This window comes from Polypterus senegalus, chromosome 10 (assembly GCF_016835505.1).
Source record: "Polypterus senegalus isolate Bchr_013 chromosome 10, ASM1683550v1, whole genome shotgun sequence".
In the NCBI taxonomy this organism is placed as follows: Eukaryota; Metazoa; Chordata; class Cladistia; order Polypteriformes; family Polypteridae; genus Polypterus; species Polypterus senegalus.
Window position 1 is genome coordinate 65,697,567 of NC_053163.1, and position 23,658 is coordinate 65,721,224.

General features: G+C 38.5%; 1 protein-coding gene across 7 annotated transcripts in view; it reads left to right on the forward strand.

The window, feature by feature from the left end:
- The window catches only part of frmpd3 (FERM and PDZ domain containing 3), a 781,596-nt gene that overhangs the window by 674,947 nt on the left and 82,991 nt on the right, over window positions 1-23,658 (forward strand). For all 7 annotated transcript variants that reach the window (XM_039765859.1, XM_039765862.1, XM_039765860.1 and 4 more), the window contains one exon: window positions 10,127-10,172. In XM_039765859.1, the coding sequence (XP_039621793.1) occupies window positions 10,127-10,172 (46 nt within the window). The remainder of the gene's footprint in view (window positions 1-10,126; window positions 10,173-23,658) is intronic.

Consider the following 23,658-nt stretch of genomic DNA (forward strand, 5'->3'; position numbering starts at 1 on the left):
TTGTAATAATAAAATCCATTACATTTATCATGTCGTTAAATGCCATCTACAACTGAGACTATAACCTAATAAGGGAAACTTTAAATATCAAAAAGTGATAGAAAATTAATAAGGCTGATTCAGGAAATACTAATCCAATTGGACCCCATTGACTGCCACATAGAGGGAAGCAGCTGAAGGTGTGACCATGAGGGTCTTAAACTAGAGTCCTGGGAGGCCAGCATGTCCTTTTTATAACTGTTAACGGAAACTGTTTTGTATTTACATGATTTACTGTATTTCTACTTTTATTTTGCTACATTAATGAGGATAGATCACCAGGGGCCTCATGTATAATGCCGTGCGTAGAACTCGCACTATAACATGGCGTAAGCACAAAAGCCGAAATGTGCTTACGCACAGAAAAATCCAGATGCAGGAATCTGTGCGTACTCCAACTTCCACGTTCTTCCGCTACATAAATCCCGATCAGCGTGAAAACTAACGCTCGTGCACGCGCATTTTGTAACGCCCCAAATCCTCCCAGAATTATGCCTATTTGAATATGCAAATCAATATAAATCGCCCTTAAGTGCAGCCTTCTGGGAAAAGACAATGGGAAAAGCACGGGGAAAATATAAGAATTTCAGTGAATACCAAGTGGAGGCAAAGGAAAAACATACTATTTGTTCAAATAAACTGTGGTATAATCAACAAAAGGAAGTTGATCGAGTGACATAGCTGTTGGAGAAACTTGAAAGCTCACATTCACAAAATCGCACAGTGCCGGAAATAAAAAAGAAGTCACATATCAAAGTCGCTGTGAAAAGAAGAGTTGTAAGCCCACTGTCTGAGTGTCATATGAAACCTTATTAGGGTACAGAGAAAAAAGGCACACGGTGGGGAAGAAGCACGAAATGTCAACTTCAATCTCGACATTTCCACTTTAATCACGTAGTTTATTTTGTCATTTAGTAGAACATTATAAACTTCATCTTAAAATCGTTTAATTAACCAGTTTCTCAAAATTACATCGTAATTAAAGTAGCACGTTAAATGCTTTGTTTTGTATTTGATCTTCTACTCGTATGTGATCTATGTGTGTGAATCACTACTTGCTTCTTAAACTGGCTCTCTTCCTCCAACTGGACACAGAGTCCATTACATTTGTGATATTACAGCTCTCTGAATAACTAAAATACTGAGATGTATACGTGATGTCATTTTCATGATGATAGGAGCTAAAGCACGTTATTAAACATGTGTTTCATGAGCCTCGTGCTCATGACAAGCATTTATCTTTTGTCGAAATTTGTCGCTGCTTTTTTAGCTGTGTTGTTATTTTCTCTTTCTGTTTTATATTCAATATATATTGGCGTAGCCATCACTGCAGTCCTTGCTTTTCTTTCCCCAAGTAACCGATCGCCACACAATCAGCTCTGTAATAGACGTTAAGCCATCTGTAAGCTTAGCCGATTCTTCAAAACGTTTAAAGAACATTGAAATATCTTCGTAGTACATGTTTAATTATTCTATCCTTCACGACACTCCCAGTGAAGAATATAGATTATTTAAATGAAGTTAAAGTTTTATGTGTATAATTTAACAAACATATTTTGCTGCATTTCACCTTAAAAATGATATCGTCATCATATGTAAATACGCGCTTTATAAAGTGGCCCAGGTTGTGAGATATAACTGTAGTGCAAGTTTACAGTGGGGTGATTGTACTTATAAGTACAAACAGTTCTACAAGGAGCAATTGATTGGCTGCATTTAAAGTTCTTGGGATTAAACTGTTTCTGAACCGCGAGGTCCGTACAGGAAAGGCTTTAAAACGTTTTGCAGTGGCTGAGACAGCGTGTCCTTAAAGCTGTATACCGATAATTCTCTTTCCGATCAGCTGCTGCTGTGATTCACACTCAGATACAGTGATATAAATACTCCGAGTGGTGCAGTGAGAGTAATATGGAAAAAGATGATCCGCTGTGGCAACTCCTAACGGGAGGAGCTGAAAGAAGAAGAAGAAGAAGAAGAAGAAGAAGAAGTGAGAGTAACAACGCTAAAGCAGTTATGGTATTTGGAATACTATGGCTGTTCCCTGGACCATTATATTGTTACGAGTTAATTACAATCAGATGCATTACACTAATAAACAATATGCGGTTAGTTTTTGTGTATTTATAAAGCCGCGTCATGAAAATAATGAGTAATCGCACAAGAACAGTAGCACTGCTTTGACACTGGGTGCCGCCAGTTTGCAAAACCGAGCGGAGAACTTGCGTACGACAAGACATGAGGTACCGTGGAAAAGTGCTTGGCTTTACGCCAAGTGTAGGTTTTATACATCGCGATTTGAACGTGGAAAAGTTCTTACGCAACATTTCTGTGCGTACGCACCGTTTATACATGAGGCCCCAGATGAATATGAATGATATTAGTTCTCCCTTTATCATTCTTGTTTGTTCTTTATATTTTTTAATTTAAATTTTCTTCATTACTGTCAGTTTTTCAGTTTCCTCAATGATATGGTATTTGGGGTTGGAATCTCAACAGCAGTGTTAATGGTTTTGTGGTGTGCCATTTGATGGAGTTAAAAATGTAATCAATGCATTTTATTACAACATGCATTACAAAACACATTCTAATAGATGTTGTCCAACATATTGTAGCTACTAATGGACACAAATTGGCTTATATTGTACAGATATATTAGATATAAAATAGTTTACATTCACATATGTATATATCCCTTCAGGTACAGCTCTTAACATATGTGCCTTGGTTAAGATACAGTACATTTGTATGAATATAGAGTTGTAAGAAAAGTGTTTCTGAAACTCTTTGTAGGTTCCTGCATGAATCACAAATACAAATTAAACGATCTAATTCAACATACTTTTTATTTTGTTGAACTATTCAAGGTCATGGATATTTCATCCTATCTTCACATCTGCCGGTCAGGGATGTGAACCCTAATATTTTGAAACTGGTAGGACCTCTTTTAACTGCAATAACATCAACCACAACATTTCAATAGGAGATGTCAGATGTCTGACTAACTCCATCACTGTAAAGTACCTGAATTCTTTTGTTAAAGCTATTAATTTGCTGTGTTTGGGTTTATTAGTATGCTGTATGACTCAGCTTCTATCAAGCTTCAGTTTAATCAAAAAGTTGTTATTCTCCCATTTAAAATCCATTATAGAAAGTAGGCTGCTTTTCTGGTTGTGCTGTTTATAACAAATATAAAGCGTAATTATTTTAAATTAGATACTTTTGTTTATATACCGAAGATAAACCCAAATGAGAAATAACATTTGAATATAATAAAGTCAACATGGCTGGTAAAGAGGCCAAGCATATTGGTACTTTTGGTGCCACCTGAAAATGGTTTAGCACTAGGCTGATGCCACTTTCCAATCTGTTGTTAGGTTTATTAAAATAAGTATTTTTCACCTATAACAATGAAAGTGTATTGGATTAACAACAATATATTAGCCATACAAAGAATACTTGTCCTTTGTTTTGCTTATCATAATACCCACTTTCTTCAAATGAACAGTCCCCCCACAACATCCCTACTACATCAACAACTCCTACCACTTCAGCTGGAAAGGCCAGTGATGAGATCCACTCTGACCATCAGTATGGACTGTCCATAACTGATGACCAAGTGAAAAGACAACAGAGGAAGCTACACACAGAAAAAGCTGCAGGACCAGATGGGGTCAGTCCTCAAGTTCTTAAGGCCTCTGCTGACCAACATTGTAGTATCCTCTGTCACCTTTCAGTCTGTCCCCAAGGCTGCACAAAGTGCCACTGCTATAGAAAAAATCTTGCATTATTCCTGTTCCAAAAAAAGGTAGATGCCTCTTTACCTGATGATTACATTAAAATTTTTGGCAGATGCTGCAACTTACAGCATTTATGATATACAGTACTTTACGCTCCATAAGAAACACTTTTTTTCCCAAAAGTGGGAGGAAATGTCTTTGCATCTTATGGAGCAAATATTGCATCACAGACCGTGATGTGTATTACCTGACCTGTCAGTGGTAGCGACAGCTATTAGAAGAGGAAGTGGTAGGCCCACGAGAAACACCTGGGGATGCTTAACACTAGAATTACCAATGCCTACGAAAAAAATTGTAAATCTGTCCCACCTTAAATCCCTGCGTACCTTTCCATCCGCATCTTTTGTCTTGTAAATGTGTCGATAAGCAGCAAGCAGCCTGCTATCACATTCCCCCACCGCTGCACAGTTTTTCTCTGTTTACCTGCATGTCAGTTGCTTAGAGTTGTAAGGAGTGAGAAGTCAAGCAAAATGACACCTTTTATAAATACTATATTGTTATTTGGAACACATGCTTTTTTTGTGTGTTGTTTGTCTACAACTTGTAAAAGTTAGCTTTGTTTTTTTTATTCAGTTTTATTCTCTCAGTCGCGTTCACGCTTCCACCGACCTGACATGGTTGTTTTCACATAGACACATTCATATGATAGCGAGGGTTCTACAACGGAGAAAGAATGCACATCGCACTTTTGCCGTCATTGTACTTTGTATATGTACACAGGAATCTCTGCAGTCTACTTGTGACTTTACGCTGCAGGACGATAAGTAAATAAATCAAGGTAAATAGGTAAATAACATTTGATCTGGCTCTTATATACAAAGTACAGCAACGGCAGCTTCCACCTGCAGCTATAAACTCTTCAGTACATGAGTGACTCTCCACGCTAGTGTTTAGATGTGGACAGTGTATGTGCCCAAAAAAGAAGTCTGACTACATTCTCGTGTCAACCAAACACAGGAAGCTCTGCAGTCTACTTGTGACTTTATGCTGTAGGAAGTAAGTAAATAAATCAAGGTAAATAACATTCGATCTGGCTTTTATATAAGTAACATATAAATGGGCACATGCACGACCAGATCTAAACACTAACATGGAGAGTCCCTTGCGGACTGAAGAGTCTATAGCTGAAGGTGGAATCTGCCATTAGCAATGCCTTAGATGGAACTGAAGATAGTATCAAATATGAAGATAGCGAAGAAAGTGATATCAGTGATTGTGAGCAAATGAGCTTCGTAAATTCTGACACTAGCGATGACGATTCTTGGGGTTTCCAGCAAAGTAGAAGAGTGCTTGAACCTTAAAGTCTCTCCTCGTTTCTTAATGACAGTGATGATGGTTCTTAATACTGCTGTTGACTTTACAAGGTTGAAATATTATCCTGCTTCATTTTGTTAAATATATTAGTACACCTTTTGGTTCAAAATATTTCTTTTCTTGTTTTTCTCCTCTAAACTTAGGTGCGTCTTATGGTCAGGTGCGTCTTATAGTGTGAAAAACATGGTAATTGGTTACATTTCGTTTGGTTGTCCAATTGGAACACAGGCAGGTCAAGTGACTTGCTCATGTTCTCACAGTGTCAGTTGCAGGATTTGAACCCACAGCCTCAGGGTTTGAAGTCCAAAGCCTTAACCACTACAACACACTGCCTGTTGCCTTTGACCCACCTTCTACTTTTCAGTATTCTAATTTAATAACGGGGGCACACTCATTAAAACAGGGTGAGTCCCTATTTGCTGTAATTGGTTTTGTTTTAAGAGGAGATACAGTAGCTAAGGCCTCTTTCAGAGTCACATCATAATCATAATCATATGTCAGCTGATTTGGATATTTTACCTTAGTTTAGTTTGAGGTTATCAAGTTATCTACAAATTCTGATACTGAGTTACAATCGTACAGTCCAAAGCCTTAACCAACTTACCACATTGCCTGACTACTGATCAACGGCACTTACATCTCACATCATGAAGACCATGAAGAAGCTGGTCCTGGACTATACTAGTCATGGACCCAAAGCACTTTTCCTGTTGAATAAAGATAGCAATGGAGAATGCAATTATCTATCTGCTCTACAAGGCTTATTCTCACCTGGACAAAGCTGGCAACACTGAGAGGAATATGGTTTTCGATTTCTCAAGAACCTTCAGTACCATCCAGCCATCCCTCCTAAAGGGTAAACTCAGAGATATGTAGGTGGATGAGCCTATGGTGTCCTGAGTAATAGACTATCTGTTGGGCAGACCGCAGTTTTTCAGACTCAAAAACTGTGTTTCTGATACCAATGTGAGTAACACTGGAGGACCACAAGGAACAGTCCTGTCTCTTTTTCTGTTTACTCTGTATACCTTTGACTATAAACATAACACCAGGGGCCTCATGTATAACGCCGTGCGTAAAACTCGCACTATAACATGGCGTAAGCACAAAAGCCGAAATGTGCTTACGCACAGAAAAATCCAGATGCAGGAATCTGTGCGTACTCCAACTTCCACGTTCTTCTGCTACATAAATCCCGATCAGCGTGAAAACTAACGCTCGTGCACGCGCATTTTGTAACGCCCCAAATCCTCCCAGAATTACGCCTATTTGAATATGCAAATCAATATAAATCGCCCTTAAGCGCAGCCTTCTGTGAAAAGACAATGGGAAAAGCATGGGGAAAATATAAGAATTTCAGCGAATACCAAGTGGAGGCAAAGGAAAAACATACTATTTGTTCAAATAAACCGTGGTATAATCAACAAAATGAAGTTGATCGAGTGACATAGCGTGTTGGAGAAACTTGAAAGCTCACATTAACAAAATCGCACAGTGCCGGAAATAAAAAGAAGTCACATATCAAAGTTGCCGTGAAAAGAAGAGTTGTAAGCCCACTGTCTGAGTGTCATATGAAAGCTTATTAGGGTACAGAGAAAAAAGGCACACGGTGGGGAAAAAGCACGAAATGTCAACTTTAATCTCGAATTTTCCACTTTAATCACGTAGTTTATTTTGTCATTTAGTAGAACATTATAAACTTCATCTTAAAATCATTTAATTAACCAGTTTCTCAAAATTACATCGTAATTAAAGTAGCACGTTAAATGCTTTGTTTTGTATTTGATCTTCTACTCGTATGTGATCTATGTGTGTGAATCACTACTTGCTTCTTAAACTGGCCCTCTTCCTCCAACTGGACACAGAGTCCATTACATTTGTGATATTACAGCTCTCTGAATAACTAAAATACTGAGATGTATACTTGATGTAATTTTCATGATGATAGGAGCTAAAGCACGTTATTAAACATGTGTTTCATGAGCCTCGTGCTCATGACAAGCATTTATCTTTTGTCGAAATTTGTCGCTGCTTTTAGCTGTGTTGTTATTTTCTCTTTCTGTTTTATATTCAATATATATTGGTGGCGCCCAAGAGTCCTTACTTTTCTTTCCCCAAGTAACCGATCGCCATACAATCAGCTCTGTAATAGAAGTTAAGCCATCTGTAAGCTTAGCGTCGATTCTTCAAAACGTTTAAGGAACATTGAAATATCTTCGTAGTACATGTTAAATTATTCTATCCTTCACGACACTCCCAGTGAAGAATATACATTATTTAAATGAAGTTAAAAGTTTTATGTGTATAATTTAACAAACATTTTGCTGCATTTCACCTTAAAAATGATATCGTCATCATATGTAAATACGCGCTTTATAAAGTGGCTCAGGTTGTGAGATATTATAACTGTAGTGCAAGTTTACAGTGGAGTGATTGTACTTATAAGTACAAACCGTTCTACAAGGAGCAATTGATTGAATGCATTTAAAGTTCTTGGGATTAAACTGTTTCTGAACCGCGAGGTCCGTACAGGAAAGGCTTTGAAACATTTTGCAGTGGCTGAGGTAGCGTGTCCTTAAAGATGTATACCGATAATTCTCTTTCCGATCAGCTGCTGCTGTGATTCACACTCAGATACAGTGATATAAATACTCCGAGTCGTGCAGTGAGAGTAATATGGAAAAAGATGATCCGCTGTGGCAACTCTTAACGGGAGGAGCTGAAAGAAGAAGAAGAAGAAGAAGAAGTAGAAGAAGTGAGAGTAACAACGCTAAAGCAGTTATGGCATTTGGAATACTATGGCTGTTCCCTGGACCATTATATTGTTACGAGTTAATTACAATCAGATGCATTACACTAATAAACAATATGCGGTTAGTTTCTGTGTATTTATAAAGCCGCGTCATGAAAATAATGAGTAATCACACCGGAACAGTAGCATTGCTTTGACGCTGGGTGCCGCCAGTCTGTAAAACTGAACGGAGAACTTGCGTACGACAAGACATGAGGTACCGTGGAAAAGTGCGTGGCTTTACGCCAAGTGTAGGTTTTATACATCGCGATTTGAACGTGGAAAAGTTCTTACGCAACATTTCTTTGCGTACGCACCGTTTATACATGAGGCCCCAGGTCATGTCACATGTAGAAATTCTCAGATGATTCTGCACTTATGGGATATATTGCTAAAGGGGAGGAGAGAGAGGATAGGAGTCAAGTGGAGAACTTTTTTTCTTGTTGCAGAATGAATTGTCATAAACTTAACATCAGCAAAATCAAGGAACTGGTTATTGACTTTTATCTCACCAAAGAGCCTCTATGTCCAGTCAGTTGTTAGGGAATGGATGTGTAGGTGGTGCACTACTACAAGTACACATCAATGATAGTTTGGACTTATCTAGGAACACAGAGAAACTTAATAAGAAAGGGCAGAGCAGGCTCTTTTTCTTAGGAGACCACGTTCCTTTAGTGTGAGAAGTGACATCCTGCATATGTTCTGCAACTCTGTGATTGACAGTGTGATTTTCTATTCTGTGGTGCTCTGTTCAGGTAACATCACATTAAAAGAGGCCTACTGAATCAAAAAGCTAATTAAAAGGGTAATCTCAGTTACGGAACCCACTCTGGACCCCCTGCAGGTCATATTAAAGGGGAGAATTAAAACAAAACTGAGTGCCATTATGCACAATTCTGTACATTCCACCTGTGAGACTTTAACAATGAGGACTATCTATCTATCTATCTATCTATCTATGAGTTGGAATCTGAGCTTAAAAAACTGAACATATCTATTTATGTACTGTATATTTCAACGTATACGGTATATTGCATGATGCTTCTCTACTTCGTTTCATGAAAATCTCTCTATTATAATATAAAAATCCTGGGACAAGACAAGACTTTTTATCCTGGGATGAGACGTGACAATTTCAGAGAGAGATACAAAACGGAAATTATTACTCTGTGAAATAATGGAACATCTAAAAGAGATCGAACTTTAAGTCAAAGACTTGTAGATTGTCTAATTGGTGTTGACATCATGGAAAAGTAGTTTTTCTTCCCAATGAATAGGGTTCTGCAAGAATTAAAAGATTTGCTGTTTGGTGAAAGTGAAATCCACTTACACGAGCGGCGGAGACACGAAGTGGCTGGCATGTAGCGCAGGCTGAGGTGAAGTGAGCAGTGGGCAAAGCCCCCTAGTATTTCAAGTTTTAATTGTGTGTAACATTTTCAAACTTGCTTAATCTATTTGAGGGCAGTGGTGGGGCAGGAGCCTAACCTAGGACCTACTCGCATAAGCACACACACTGACAGTCACACAGGGTCCTTTTAATGGACCCTAGTATTTGGGGATGTGTGCGAGTGGAGCGGTGGTGGTGGAGATGGGCTGGAATACCTGAAGGAAAGCCTACACAGACATAAGGAAAATGTGGAAGCTCCAGACAGGTGTGGAATTTAAATCCAGGCTGCTAGATCTGTGAGGCAACAATGCTGCAGCCGCTGTGTATCTTTTAGTCATACTCTGCCTAGTATATGGGACTGGTAGATTGAAGTGTGATTCATACTAATAAAAATTAATTGAATTAAACTGAAAACCATTTTATGCAGAATTTTTTCACTAATGGATTAAATGCTTGATTTCTGCATGTTTTAAAAGAGGCAGTACAAGTGTCTGAAGTTTAATTGTACCGTATACATTTGTTAGTAAGTATACACAAACACGCGATCTTGTAAAGCTGTCAAAATAATTAAATAAATGTAATTGCAATTTTTATAACAAAGACCATTCATTCATCTCAAGATCTGTGCATTTTAACCTACTTGTGTGATCTTTATTCCTGGAATGCTGTATGTATTCTTAAGAATCATGATTCTCTTAAAACCATACTTAAATCTTGAAAGTCTCTTGCATTTTAAATTAATATTCTGTTCTACACTTCTCCCCCTCTGAGCTCTTATTCATTCTGCTCTCCTAATAGGAACTGCAAGGAATCCATCCTACTCACTGTGCTGCAACCTCACCAGGTGAGCCGAGTCTTATTATATACCTGTCAGGCTAAGTGAAATCGCTGTTGTCACCTAATTGTGCTCTGCTCAGATGTTTCATGTTCTTTCTGTCATTATTAACCTGATTGCAGCCATACAGCTGGATTATGAATATCTTATTCAAACTGAAAAAAGAAGCTAAATTATGAAAAGAAAAGCTAAACATTTATAAATAACTATAATATTTGCGTATGTTCTCTACTAAATTAAATTAGAATTTTAACAGGTTTCTGTTAACGTGTGTTTATGACAAAAACATATGCACATTTTTTTTTTTTTCCATTTATGGTGTCTGCAAAAAGTAAATCAGCTTCACTAGTTTCTTCTACATGTTCTACATGGCAAACTCAATAAAACTGATTTACACTAAGTGGCGGTTTATTCAGTGCACCTGCTCTTGCCACATTTGCCCTTACTCAATAAGTGACAGCATTATATGTTTAGAAAATGCCGTCTAAAGTACTGTAAGTAGACATTATCCATAGAATATATGTGTGTGTGTGCAGTTTCAGAGAGAATACAGATTTTAATGGCTTTGAACACGAGATGATGTGTCCAGGGGCTGCATCTTTTTTTAGATAGATAGATAGATAGATAGATAGATAGATAGATAGATAGATAGATAGATAGATAGATAGATAGATAGATACTTTAATAATCCCAAGGGGAAATTCACATAATCCAGCAGCAGTATACTGATACAAAGAAACAATATTCAATTAAATAGTAATAAAAATGAAAATGAAAACAAAAATGAAAAAAATAAAAATAAAATTAATGTTAGCATTTACTTCCCGGGTGGAATTGAAGAGTCGCATAGTGTGGGGGATAAACGATCTCCTCAGTCTGTCAGTGGAGCAGGACAGTGACAAAAGTCTGTCACTGAAGCTACTCCTCTGCCTGGAGATGACACTGTTCAGTGGATGCAGTGGATTCTTCATGATTGACAGGAGTTTGCTTAGTGCCCGTCACTCTGCCACAGATGTTAAACTGTCCAACTTTACTCCTACAATAGAGCCTGCCTTCTTAACAAGTTTGTCCAGGCGTGAGGTGTCTTTCATCTTTATGCTGCCACCCCAGCACACTACCGCGTAGAAGAGGGCACTCGCCACAACCGTCTGGTAGAACATCTGCAGCATCTTACTGCAGATGTTGAAGGATGCCATTTTTCATATGTTTGGTGCCTTGTTGAGTCTACAGGACATGGCCACAGTTAATAGACATAACCCATTTGTTGGCATTTCAGTGTGTTTTCCACTTTGTGTCGAATATATTTGCAAATGCCCTTCAATGTCAAGATATAATGAAAATGTTAGAAAAAAAATGAGATGTAATGTAAAATTGAAATGCCTTGATTTGATATACAGGTCTGGTGAACCAAGATCTGTTTTTAAGTTATCCTTGAACTTTATTTAGGTGTACAATTCAATTGCAATAATAAGTAGTGTACTTGTATATTTACGTTCCAGCTGAAATTCCTAAAGAGATGTAGATCTTGAGAGTACAATAGAAAATTCTGGAGATTCTCCACCACTGGTAAATCTAAATAAAAACAAACCCTCTTGTACTTTTTCTGGAGTAAACTATCTTCTCAAACTGAATGTCAGGTAAAGAAGGCAGAAGTAACAAGCAACCAATGACCAATGTAAGACAACTGTGGCTGAGTTGTGAGATGTAGTATTTACACAAGCAACTGACTCTTGCAAATAAAGACCACATAACTGTAATAGATGAGAAGAATGACATGGTGCAGGCTAAGGGACCAAGTGGTTTGATGAAACAATAATTAAGCTGTGTTTAGATCAGAGAAACTCCGCTAATTGCCAGTGAAACTTCATGGAAACTGAATTGAAAAACTAGAATGGGGGAATGCTTTTAAAAGCACAAAATGGGGCCATTGCATAGTTAGGACTACTTTTGTTTGTTTGGATTACTTCTCAAAACATATTACAAGATGTTTTGATTCTGAGTTTTTACCTGAATTCACATATTTGTTACTAAATTACAGGAATTACAGATGATTCCTGTGCAAATTTGTTTTCCTATTTTGATGTTGTTTTAGCCTCGTTAATTTTGTTGTTTGTTACATTTGAATTTATTCCATGATGTTATTTTGTTTTTCTTTGGACACTGCCATATTTGTAAACCGTTGTCATAAAGCAACATTGTGACAGTATATAAGACAGTGGCATGAGTGTCTCATTGTCCACGTTTGTGGATATAACAAATTACACTTTTGAAATGGGCACAGCTAGTGCTAACACCCAGTTGTCTATGCTGTCATTCCCAGTACACCTTGCTGCAGCTCCAAAATTGGACGAGGCGGAACTTTGGTTACATGTAGTCCCAGTCTCAGTCATTCTCAGAGCAGGTACTGAGTTCAGACGCTGTCCTAACTCGAGACTCGAGGCTGGATATTTTAGATGATCAATCTGCATTCACTTGCTATTGGAGTTCTCAGAGCTCCTACATCTGACATTTTACCTTGCAAATTCAGTGTGCAAAACTGCTGTTGATTTTTTACTCAGTCTGCAAAAAAAAAGAAATTAACGATAAACTGTCTGAAAATAAAGATTAAACTAAGCGTATTAAATTTGTATCATCGTTCCAAACGCAGCTAAACCACAAATGAGTTGAAAAAAATACCTTGTTTGTCCTTGCAGCCTACAGTGGGGCCTAAGGGTATACAAGTCCATAGATAAAGCTTTAAAAAATACTGAATATGTCTACTTTGAATCAGCAAAGGTTTAGATTTTATGAAACTTGCCTACCACTTATGTGATGCATCCTTTTCATAATGAAAGAAAACTAAAAATATTTATTTTAGCACAGATTCTTGGAACTAATTTTCATGAGGTAAGAATACATTTCCTGACCACTTGTCTGTTCACACTTTTCAATATGTTGTTTTTCACTTGTTCCAAACCCGGGCAACTTCAGAAGGGTTGTTGACTTTGTGCTTATCATCCTTCAACCAATCAAGTCAGCGTTTCTTTGGGGTGCTGGCGTGGTCGCTTTCCTTGTGAGCTGAGGCACAAGACTGTCCTTATCCTGTTTATGAAAATGTGCTATAGAAGTAAATGTTGTAGTTGTTTTTGTTGCTACTGATTGCTCATCACTGCTGATCTAGTGGCCATACCATTGGAGGTGAGCTATCCTTTATGAATAGAGTAATGGATGGAAGATATCGAGGACAGCAATTAATAATAATAATAATAATAATAATAATAATAATAATATTGGGCAGCAAGGTGGTACAGCGTAAGTGGTTACTGGCAGTATAGGTGAATGGAATTAGTGTGAACGTGGAGAATATATGTTCTCACCAAATGCTCCAGTTTCAACCCCACAGTCCAAACACATGCAGGTTTGATGGATTAGTATTGCTAAAGTACCCCATGTGTGTTCACCCTGTGATCGACTGGAGCCTTTACAGGGATTGTTCCTGTTCGGCAATCGGTGCTTGGTCAGATAGGCTCCAGCTACCCCACAACCCTGCCCTGAAGAAGCAGGTTAGGAAGATGGATAAAGGATGATCTGGTCAGTTCATGTCACTTAATTTCATACCCTGTGCCTGATCAATATTCTCTCTCACTGAAGCACACATACGTGTTATCAATCTAGCGGCAGTAGGTAATCTTCGTAACATTGTGATATAGTGGGTCTGTGGCTCAGAGAAGATGACCATTTCAATAAATAAATAATTAATTGTCCATCTCGTCCTCATTGGGAGTGCTCACACAGCTGCAAGGGATTGGTGGAGTCATTGGAGTGAGATCACACCTGCACATGAGGGTGTGATCTGTCTCATTTGCTTCATCAGCTACCTACAGTGTGTGATTGATACACTAAGAAAGAGCCTGCATATGAAAGGGGAGAGATCTGGAAAAAAGAAAAGTGCAGAAATGATTGGAGAAAGAGGTTAAGAGATGGAGAGAGAAGGCAGGAGTGAGAGAGACATAGCCTGTGCAGGTGGATGAGAGAGAGAAAAGGCAGACAGCGGGGAAGAAGTCCCTCAAGGGAACGTACGACCGACGCTCAGAGGCTGATAGCCACTCCAGCTGAGCGACCTGGAGGCTGGAGTGACTTAAGCACTGCTAAGTTGGAGTGACACACTGCATAAGGCCCGGAAAGTGATGCAGTGCAGATGCAGGGGAAGGAGAGGTTTGTGAGCCGGTCTGCAGGAGAGCCATGGACCGCAGAGAAGCAAGCCTGGCAGTGGGACATTCATAGTAGGTGCCCTGCCAGTAGCCAGAAATGGCTACAGAGGCTCAAGCTTAGGAGCAATGTGGAAGTTAGTCGCCCTCACATTAAAGACATAACCTTCCCTATAGTGAAAGAATAAAAGCAATTGTAAGTATGCTTTTTTTTCAGTGATTATTGCTTAGTTGTCTACAGAACAGAGACATCAATTCACATCTACACATCAACATTTGATAATGCCAATAATGGGTACTTGAAGATGACTTTCCAAAGGAAATCCACATAAAGGAAGAGGAACGGGGTGGTGGATGAAGTGAAACACACAGCTGGTCTCCTTTTAAAATCACTGAATCTCACAATAATGGTTTGCTTTTTGCTTTTCAAGCCTTCTTAAAACAACATGGATAAATGTTTTTTGATATGTCAGTAATCTCAAGAAGTGGATCGATACCTTTAAGGCTTTTATAACCTACAGACTCATGTATTCTTTAGTCCCATAGTAAGCTGCAAATTTATAAAAAATGCTCCACTTTAGAATGCAAGTTTTTTGAGAAAGTTTAAAATGATTGTGGAGAAGTAAGTTGAAATATTCCAGACTTAACATTTCAAAGTGGAGGTGTGACGATGCAGGTTCTACTCTATGCTCCCATCTTCCTTTTGAGAGCTTTTGAACCTGACGCTGTCAGTAATGTCATCGGATAAGCTGGACAGTGAGGACACAACAAAGAAAGGGGATGATGCAAAGTGCAGACGTGTTTTTATTAAAAACAGTCAAAAGCAAAAACAGTGTTTAAAGTGTAGTGCAATGAAAAGGTCAATAAATAAATAATCCTTTTAAAACCAGTGAAAAAGTGGAGGTTAAAATCCAAAATAGATCCTTTAAAAACCGAGGTTAAAACAATGGCTGGAAGCAGTCCTTTTAAAAACAAAACCCGGTGCCTTCTTTCTACTGGCAGCTCCCCTGCTTCTCCCGTCCAGGTTTTGCACCAGGGGGCTCGCCCTTCCTGCAGCTGTCCTTCTTCACATCCGGTTGCCTTTCGGTCCCAGGCTCTGTCAGGGTGCTAAGCCTTCTTGACTCCTGCTGCCTACCGTGGCCTTATGCGGGAAGCCAGCCACCTTCCAGGTCACTCCAGATCCTTGATCGCTCTGCTGGAGCGACCGCTTCCTTCAGCCCCACCGAGTGTCAGGCAAACACTCTATCCAGGGGGCTCTCCTTCAAGCCGCCTGCCTGCTGCTCACTCTCTGTATCTCATACTGGCTCTTTACTTCTCCAGCCTTGCCCGTCTTCCTCCTCCTAACCTCCGTTCACTTCAATCCTTTTTTTCTTCCCCCTCTGCACTTGTGCTCCTACTATATATAATGGGGACGTGGCTTAGATGTGGTGATTAGCAGTTCCCGGCATCAATTACAGATGAGGATAATTCCTCACCTGTGCACTTAAGTGAGGAAACGCCCACATCACGAAGAGCCCGAGAACCACTCTGACCACACTACCATGCCCCCTCTTTAAGCCGCGAGTGTGCCGATTATTTAAAACTGGTCATTTCTTCTGAGCCGTGGACCCGCTATACCACAGGTGCAAGCCTGCATACCTGTCCTATTAGCTCCTATCTAACAAATTAGGATACAATCATCAAGGTGTCCGCTCACACTGAATGTCACTGCTCAACTTGTACTTACTTGGCTCACAGTGATTGTATTATGGCTCACATGCAAAAAGAAGCTATTTTGAATTATCTGGAGACTTTTTTTAACTATATATAACAGGGAGAGTTCCTACACTTACTTGTACTTTTGTTATTTAAGTACATTTATTATCAGATAATTTCAACTATACTTGAGTATAGTGTTCTTATGGGTAACTTTTCCAGAAAGGTATCTGAACGTTTATTGAAGTATGGTTGTTGGGACTTTATACAACTGTGAAGGAAATTACGTTAATGGATGACCAGCAGGGTAGCACAGTGACTAAACCTGCTAACTCAAGAAGATTTGATTTCAAGAACTGTCCACCTAGTTTATTGACTTCTTCTGGGAGCTCCGATTAGCCTTGCACAACATAAACACGTCCAGTATGCGTTAACTGGATTCTGTGAATTGGCTTTGAGTGTGTCCTGCAATAAACAGGGATAGAACCTACTTTGTCCCCAGGCACTGCCTTCCTGTCATACTGAAATTATTAATTTGATTAAATGGGTTTTGTAAATGGATGGATGGAATATCTTGATTTTTTCTATCTTCAAATCCACTAATCGTCTCAGTTATTGAATTTTCCTTTGAAAGTCTGTCAAACCATACAATCAATTAAAAAAAAATGTAATGTGCAAAAGATAAAAGTTACACAAGCCTCATTAGAAATTTATGAAATATAAAAATTGAAAGCACAAAGTTATCAAAAAGATGCTTTAACATGCACTTCCATTGCAGTTTCTTGCTGTATACCTTTTAATTATTTTTTACTTGGCAGGAGTTTTTAAAACAATTTGTCATTTCTCAAATACTAGTTTGCCGTTCAAGTCCTTTTCTACATACTTACTGTGAAAGTTTTTCCAGGGTGGCTGTGACCTCTCTGCTGAGGTGTAAATCTATATTACTAAGCCTCCTACACTTGTTGTCCTTCTTCCTGAGCTGGAGTACATCTGTACAAGGATTTTTATTATATTTCCTTTTCTATTTTTTTTGTAATCACTCAATCATTTCTAAAGGCAGACCAATACCAGGACACAGATTCCAATCCACTTAAGCGAGGTTCTATCGAAATAACTTCTTTCACTCTTTATTTTCCATCAAGGCCTTGGACACTTTTGTATAATGTGCTTCAGCAACTAAAAACTGGAATCACATGTCTCTACAAATTTGACCGCATGTGTCTTTTTAAGCCATAGTTCTTAGAAATAGAAATAGGATGTATTCATGTCTTCTGTGCTTCAGAAAAGAATACTGTATGTACTTTCCTGGTAGATGGCCATACAATGAAGACTTTACTGGGTATGCCTAATTATAAAAGAGAGTAAAGGAGCTGTGTAAACCATTTTTAATTAAAGAAGCAAACAAAAGATTATAATATAACATGATCTTGTATTTAAAGGCTTAGTTATAACATCTCTTTAATGACATTTGTGGTTCTTGCCAATGCTTTTATCAAATTCCAAGTACATGAGACTTTTTTATTCCATTAGCATAAAAACCACAAGACAAAAAAAGAAAGAAAAATAAGATGGGGTGAGTACTATTAAAGGGGGTAAGTTCATTACAGCAGAGAAAAGAACTTGTTGACCAAAGAGCTACTCATTCAGTAGAACAGATTGGTTTTGTATGAGATGAAAAGAAAACAGAATTAAGAATAGAGTTCAGTCTTGAAAAGGCAAGGGTAATGGAATATTTTGCCGAGAAAAAAAGAAACAGATAAAATAAAGTTGGCATGAAGACTGACAAGTGTCAGAGTTGAAGAGTGACCTATTGGGTATTTGGAAGGCCTAGTAGTGTAAATATTACAGTGCAAATTTAGATATTTGTGATTCTGTTATCAAATGATGGATCACGTTTCTTAATTTTATTACTGAGTCTTTCATTGATTTCCAGTTTGTGTTCCTGATCTTGTTAAGGTGGTTTTGATTCTAGCAAACCTAAAATTAAATAAAAAGGTTCCTAGATGGATGGATGGTTTGTTGGATAAATAAATTCTTTTCTAAATGGTTGACTTAAAATTTTTCTAATTACAAGTAAAAGACTCTACATTAAAAATATATATTAAAACTAGTATGGAGAAATGCCTGTTTATTAAAACGGGCTTAATGGTAGAATGGTAAGTCCGTCTGTTGTTGCCTTTTTTCTATGGACATTCCAGCCTTGTTGCGGATGCTGAACAATGTGATGCCTGGAAAGCATGAGCGCTTTACACCAAACACTTGATTTAGTTCATTGGACATTCCAACCCCTTTGTGCATGCCGGATGACTTTACGCCTGGGCTTGGGCACAGACACTGCACAGAAGGATGTCTTATCACTTTATTTAAAGAGAGATATTCTGATTTAAACGTAAAATTGCACACTTTTAATTCTTCTTCTTCTATGCAGCTTTCCATTACTAGACCACATTGAGCATTTGGTGCAAGGCTGAGAAAAACCCTGGAAGAGACACAAGTCATTTGCAGAAAACATTTATCTTCACTCACTCATACAAAACTAATTTAAAATCACTCAATTTACCAGACACACATGTCTATGGCAGGCAAAAGTAGGGAAAGGAAAGAACTTGGAAAGAAATGGTCAGAATTCGCAGTCTCCACACTAATCTGGATCCTTAATCTTACTGTCTTAATTAAGACTAGCCATTATCCTAATGTGCATGTCTTTACCATATAATGAAAAGACAAATAAAAAGCATGTGGACTTGCAGAACGAGTACACACTCCATACAAACAGTGACTTAATTATCATTCGGAGTCATTTTTGCTAAATCGCTTGTAATTCGACCTCTCCAAATTAGAATCATTGCTGTTATTGAACTATCTGGAGTATAAACACATGTTTGGTCTCTTTGTAAAGGTAACATTCTCTAGTTTCACCCTTAGTAGTCAGAATCACTGTAGGTGTGACTGATCAAAAGTTATGCACATTAGAACTCACAAAAAAAACGAATTTTTTTGAAAATAAAGGAAAATAAAGCTGCAGTAGGTAGGTGGGGACAGAAACACACTATGTACCAACAGAATAACTTGTTGACTACTCAAATTTCAAATTTGAAAAGAATACCTGTAAAAATGACATTTTTTACACCAGTTTTATGTGGGCATGCCCAGGGGCTTTTTAGAGGGACCATTATCCACATTTTGGAACATATGGAAAAAGTGTAATAACTTTTGAATGCTTCAACCCACATATATCAATGAGGGCTCTACTGAAAGCTTACACCTAAAGGAATCTATATCTACACACAGTGTCACTCTATTAGTTATGGAAATTCATGTTCCATAATAAAAACAATAAAAAATACACATTTCTATGTAAAAATGGTCAATACAAGTTATGGGCCAAAAATATATTTATATTTTTATTTTTACTTTTTTTTATAAAATGCACACAAACTATATACATTTCTTTTACAAACTGTTACAACACAGCTCAGCGTTTTTCCATGTGCCACTTGATGGCAGCAATCACTAGCAAGCAGAAAGCACAAGTGCGTGGCACGTCGCTCTCTCCCATTATACGGCCCGTGTGCCGGTTGAATACTTTTGCAACGCGTACATGCATCTATTATTTAATCGAGCGTTTATTTATGCTTAAACTTCTACTTTTATTCATATTTAAACTGCGAAAAAACTTGGCGAAATCACAATAAACAACCACGCACCAACTCTGCAGACTGGCACAAATGCCACCTTCGCAGCTCCGATCGTTTGTTTACAAGTTAGTATGGCAAGTTACATATCAAAATGCTCGGCTGCTCATTGGCTGTAAGTTTTGAGTGTCAGTCACAGTGTCCAATCAAACTGGTAGATTCTACCAGAGTTCAGAGCTATACGTCACCCTGCAAGCTTTCTGTGACACTGGTTGGCTATACGAGGTGCTAGTCAACCCCAGACCCGTCGTAATTGGCCAACTTAGGTGTCTTTCGAAAGCTAACACTTCCGTGTTTCATGCGGTACCATGGTTATCGCCGACAGAAACAAATTACGTCTGATATGATCAATATAAATGAAAAAAATTTACGTAGGTGGTCTCAAGTTATGAAACGTTTTCTGGAGTTTTTGTCCCTTTGAGAATATATCGTGTGTTTTGGACCTAAATCGTTTTACTGGATTATATTCGCTGGAGCCTTACGGACACAATGGGATCAATACTGCTCGGAAATATTGATGTTTGACTTGCAGGGGGTCTTCAAAGGTAGGCACAGTCAACTCTTAAAAGTATGTACTTCTCTGTAAAAAAGGCTTTAGTGTCAGTGCTGTGGTTGTTGTGTGTCAAAATGGTTTATATCATCGGAAAGACGAGACTTTGAAGTTTCATTTGATGGGTAGGGTGTCGAGATGCATGGCAGATGGGCATGCACACATTACTGTAACGTTTTTGAACCGCTGTTATGTCCCGGGACCGGTACGTGTGCGCGTTAAGAGGTTAAGCCTGCCTGTTTAGCTGTAAAGTGGCTCCATGAGAAGCTGAAAAGAATCAGATTTGTTAAAGGAAACATCATCGAAAATAAAAATCATAATAACAATGTGCTCTTTGTACAAAATCCAGAGTTAAAGCATATCATACTTTTTTTCGAGGTAAACAGAGTATTAACTACAAAATCTCTGTGCCTTACACATTGTGAATGCCATATTGGAGGAATTGGCATGTCAATGGAGATGGATGGTGATTCCTTGCCTGGACTAGATTCTATAAAGGAAGGATGAGGATGGACACAAGTCCTGTATGGAAGGATGGTTGGCACCTTTCCCAACTGGGAGGCCATAACGGGAAAACAGAGGGAGACTGCCTCCCAGGGCCATATATTCTGTCTATAAACATGTTGGTAGCATCCCACTGGTGGAACTCCCATTTGTAACCCACAGGGCATATTGGGAGCTGAAGTCCTGGGCGGTGCTGGTGAGGGGGAGCAGGGGAAAACTACCACTACTTTAGGGGGCTTCTGCCTGGCATGGATGTGCTTCCAATGTGCAGTGCTGTGGTACTAAAAGTACTACTGGGTCTGGCATAAAAGAAGCCACCTGCTCTGTACCAGAGAGTCAGAGTCAGGACGCAGTGGATTGCGTTCGCTGAGGGGGGAGTAGAAGGAGTGGGAGGTACTATTAAGAATATTATACGACTGGCTTTAACCCTCTGATGGTAATTTTGTAATATAAATAACTCTTTATTTATTCTTATCCTTTATCCTCTGTGTTCGACTGAGTCGTGTGTGGTGCTTGGGGCCTTGGGCACCCTCTAGTGGCCATAACATATATAGCATGTCATCATTAAAGAAAGCATTCTGCAATGTTTGGCCTTCTGCAGTCCAACAATTTTAATGTAGATTTACCATCTGTCTAGTTGACTTCTGCTTTCTAGCGCTTTCAAAATTTTATTGCTATATAATATTACCTCTGATTTTAACTGACAGTTTACTGTCATACAATGATAATAATCTTCTGTAACTAAAAACATAATCATCTCTGCTCATTATACCATTGGATAAATAAAGGTAAAAGTCTGAAAAGTGTCTGAAAAACATTTTTGTTTGTTAGAATAAATAATGGCACAAGCCATTTAAAATCTGAAAACTATACTCGATAGAAAGGTTTAGTTGGATTCAGTTTGTAACCCAGCTTAAGGGAAGGCTTTGTTTCATCTAGTAGCATTACAACAGTCCTATTCTCCACCCAGCTCTAAGCTGGATGAGTAGTGCAAAAGAGCAGCCATTTCAGTTTTACTTTGATCGATTAAATACAAGTCACTGAAAGATTTCCTTCCTTTCCTTGGGTAAGAAATGTCTTAGACAGTCATGAAGCAAAGAAGCCCTCTGGCCACCCCAAGGCACATTTCATGGTTGCCTCTGGTTCTGCATTAAAAAGGCAGTTATCCACAACCTTTCCTTTTCTGCTGCTCCTATTTTGAAGTTAGTTTTGTCTCAGGTTTTGCTTCTGGATTCCTAATTCTTATCTAAGAAACATCATACAATATCTGATCTCAGTATCTCAGGACATGTGGTAGTTTGGTTTATCATTGTTGTGCAGGAAAACTTGTTTGCAGTATCACATCAAGAAGAAACATTAGCAAAGCAATTTTACAATTCATGTCTGTTAAAAATGATCATATCTGAGAATTAAAAACACTATGTAAATTTAATATAACCGCTGTTAATTTGGCTTTTTTAATTGACTAATCCATCCACTGAAAAAATCTGTTAATCATCATGCCAGTTGTAATTTTCATAAAAAATGTATTTTTCGATTCTATATTGTCCCTGCATTTTAAACTTTATACCAGTTTAATTCTTTTGTGATCAACTTTTTATTAAGCAAAAACAAACTGACAGAATGTATTAATAAACAGATATAACATACAAAGGAACCTAACCCACCCTCTCCCACACAGCCTGAGCCAAGGGGTTATTAAAAAAAAATATCAAGGAGTTACAAGCTGAGATTTACACAATTGAGCCACAGCAGACCAGGATTCAATTGCATTACTGGAAGCACCATTAATCTTCAAATGCATTAAATTGTAGAAGGAGGACTGGCAGTTGTCGACAGTGATGCATGTAGGTGTCTTCCAGTGGGAGGCAATAATTAGTTTAGCAGCCAGGGTACCCAGACAGAATAACTTGTGTTCAGAAAGTTTGAGCGGAAGCCTAGAAAGGTCTAAAAGAGGAAAGATTTGTGGTAACAGAGGGATACTGCAGGAAAGGAAAGAATAAACTAGGTAACATATGTGTGTCCAATAGGAAAAGACAGGGGGACAGCATTGGAACATGTGGAGAAAAGTGACGGGTAAACCAAGGGAATGTAATTGATAGAGACAATCAGCAGTGAGGCCCATCAGAAATCACTTACAGGGCGTAGGATAGGGTCTGTGTAGGATTTTGAACTGGGTGTACTGGTAGTTTGGGCTTTTAAAACAAAACCTTACATTGGAGAGAACTGTGTCCCATAAGAGGAGAAATGTCTCTGGGCCAAAAAGAAATCAAGGGCAGATATTCATAAAATGCTTTGCAAAGTAAAGAATAGAAGGTAGAGACAGTTTTTTTTCTTGGGAGAGAAAGAACAAAACAAGGACTACAATGAGTGATTTGGTAGGGGAGTAGGCAGGGAAATTCCACATGTCCTGAGCACTGATCAAAGCTGAAGGTAGAAAAAAAAACTGGAACCAGGGAGATTAAAATAGGCTTGTAAAGGCTGGAACATCATAAGCCCTGAACTATTAAACAGATCCCTCAGCACACTAACTCCAGCACTGCCAGGGAGGAAATGCACAGGGCTGGCCACCTATTGGGAGAACAGGGTTATGAAATATAATAGAGAGGGACTGCCATTTTCCAGAGGGTGCAAGTAACTTTTCCACAGAATACCAGATGTTGATGGTGTATGGCAGAATAGGTCCCAATGAATGTTTGGTGGCTTTAGAGTTCAAGGAGGTAAACTGGGCATACTGAAGTGAAAGTGGGAAAACAAGGGAGGATTCTTTAGGGAGCCATGGAGAGGGATGAGAGGGAGGACACAGCCATGACAAAATAGGGTGGAGGGTGAAAAGCCCAATGGTCTAGTTCTAGGTTATACAG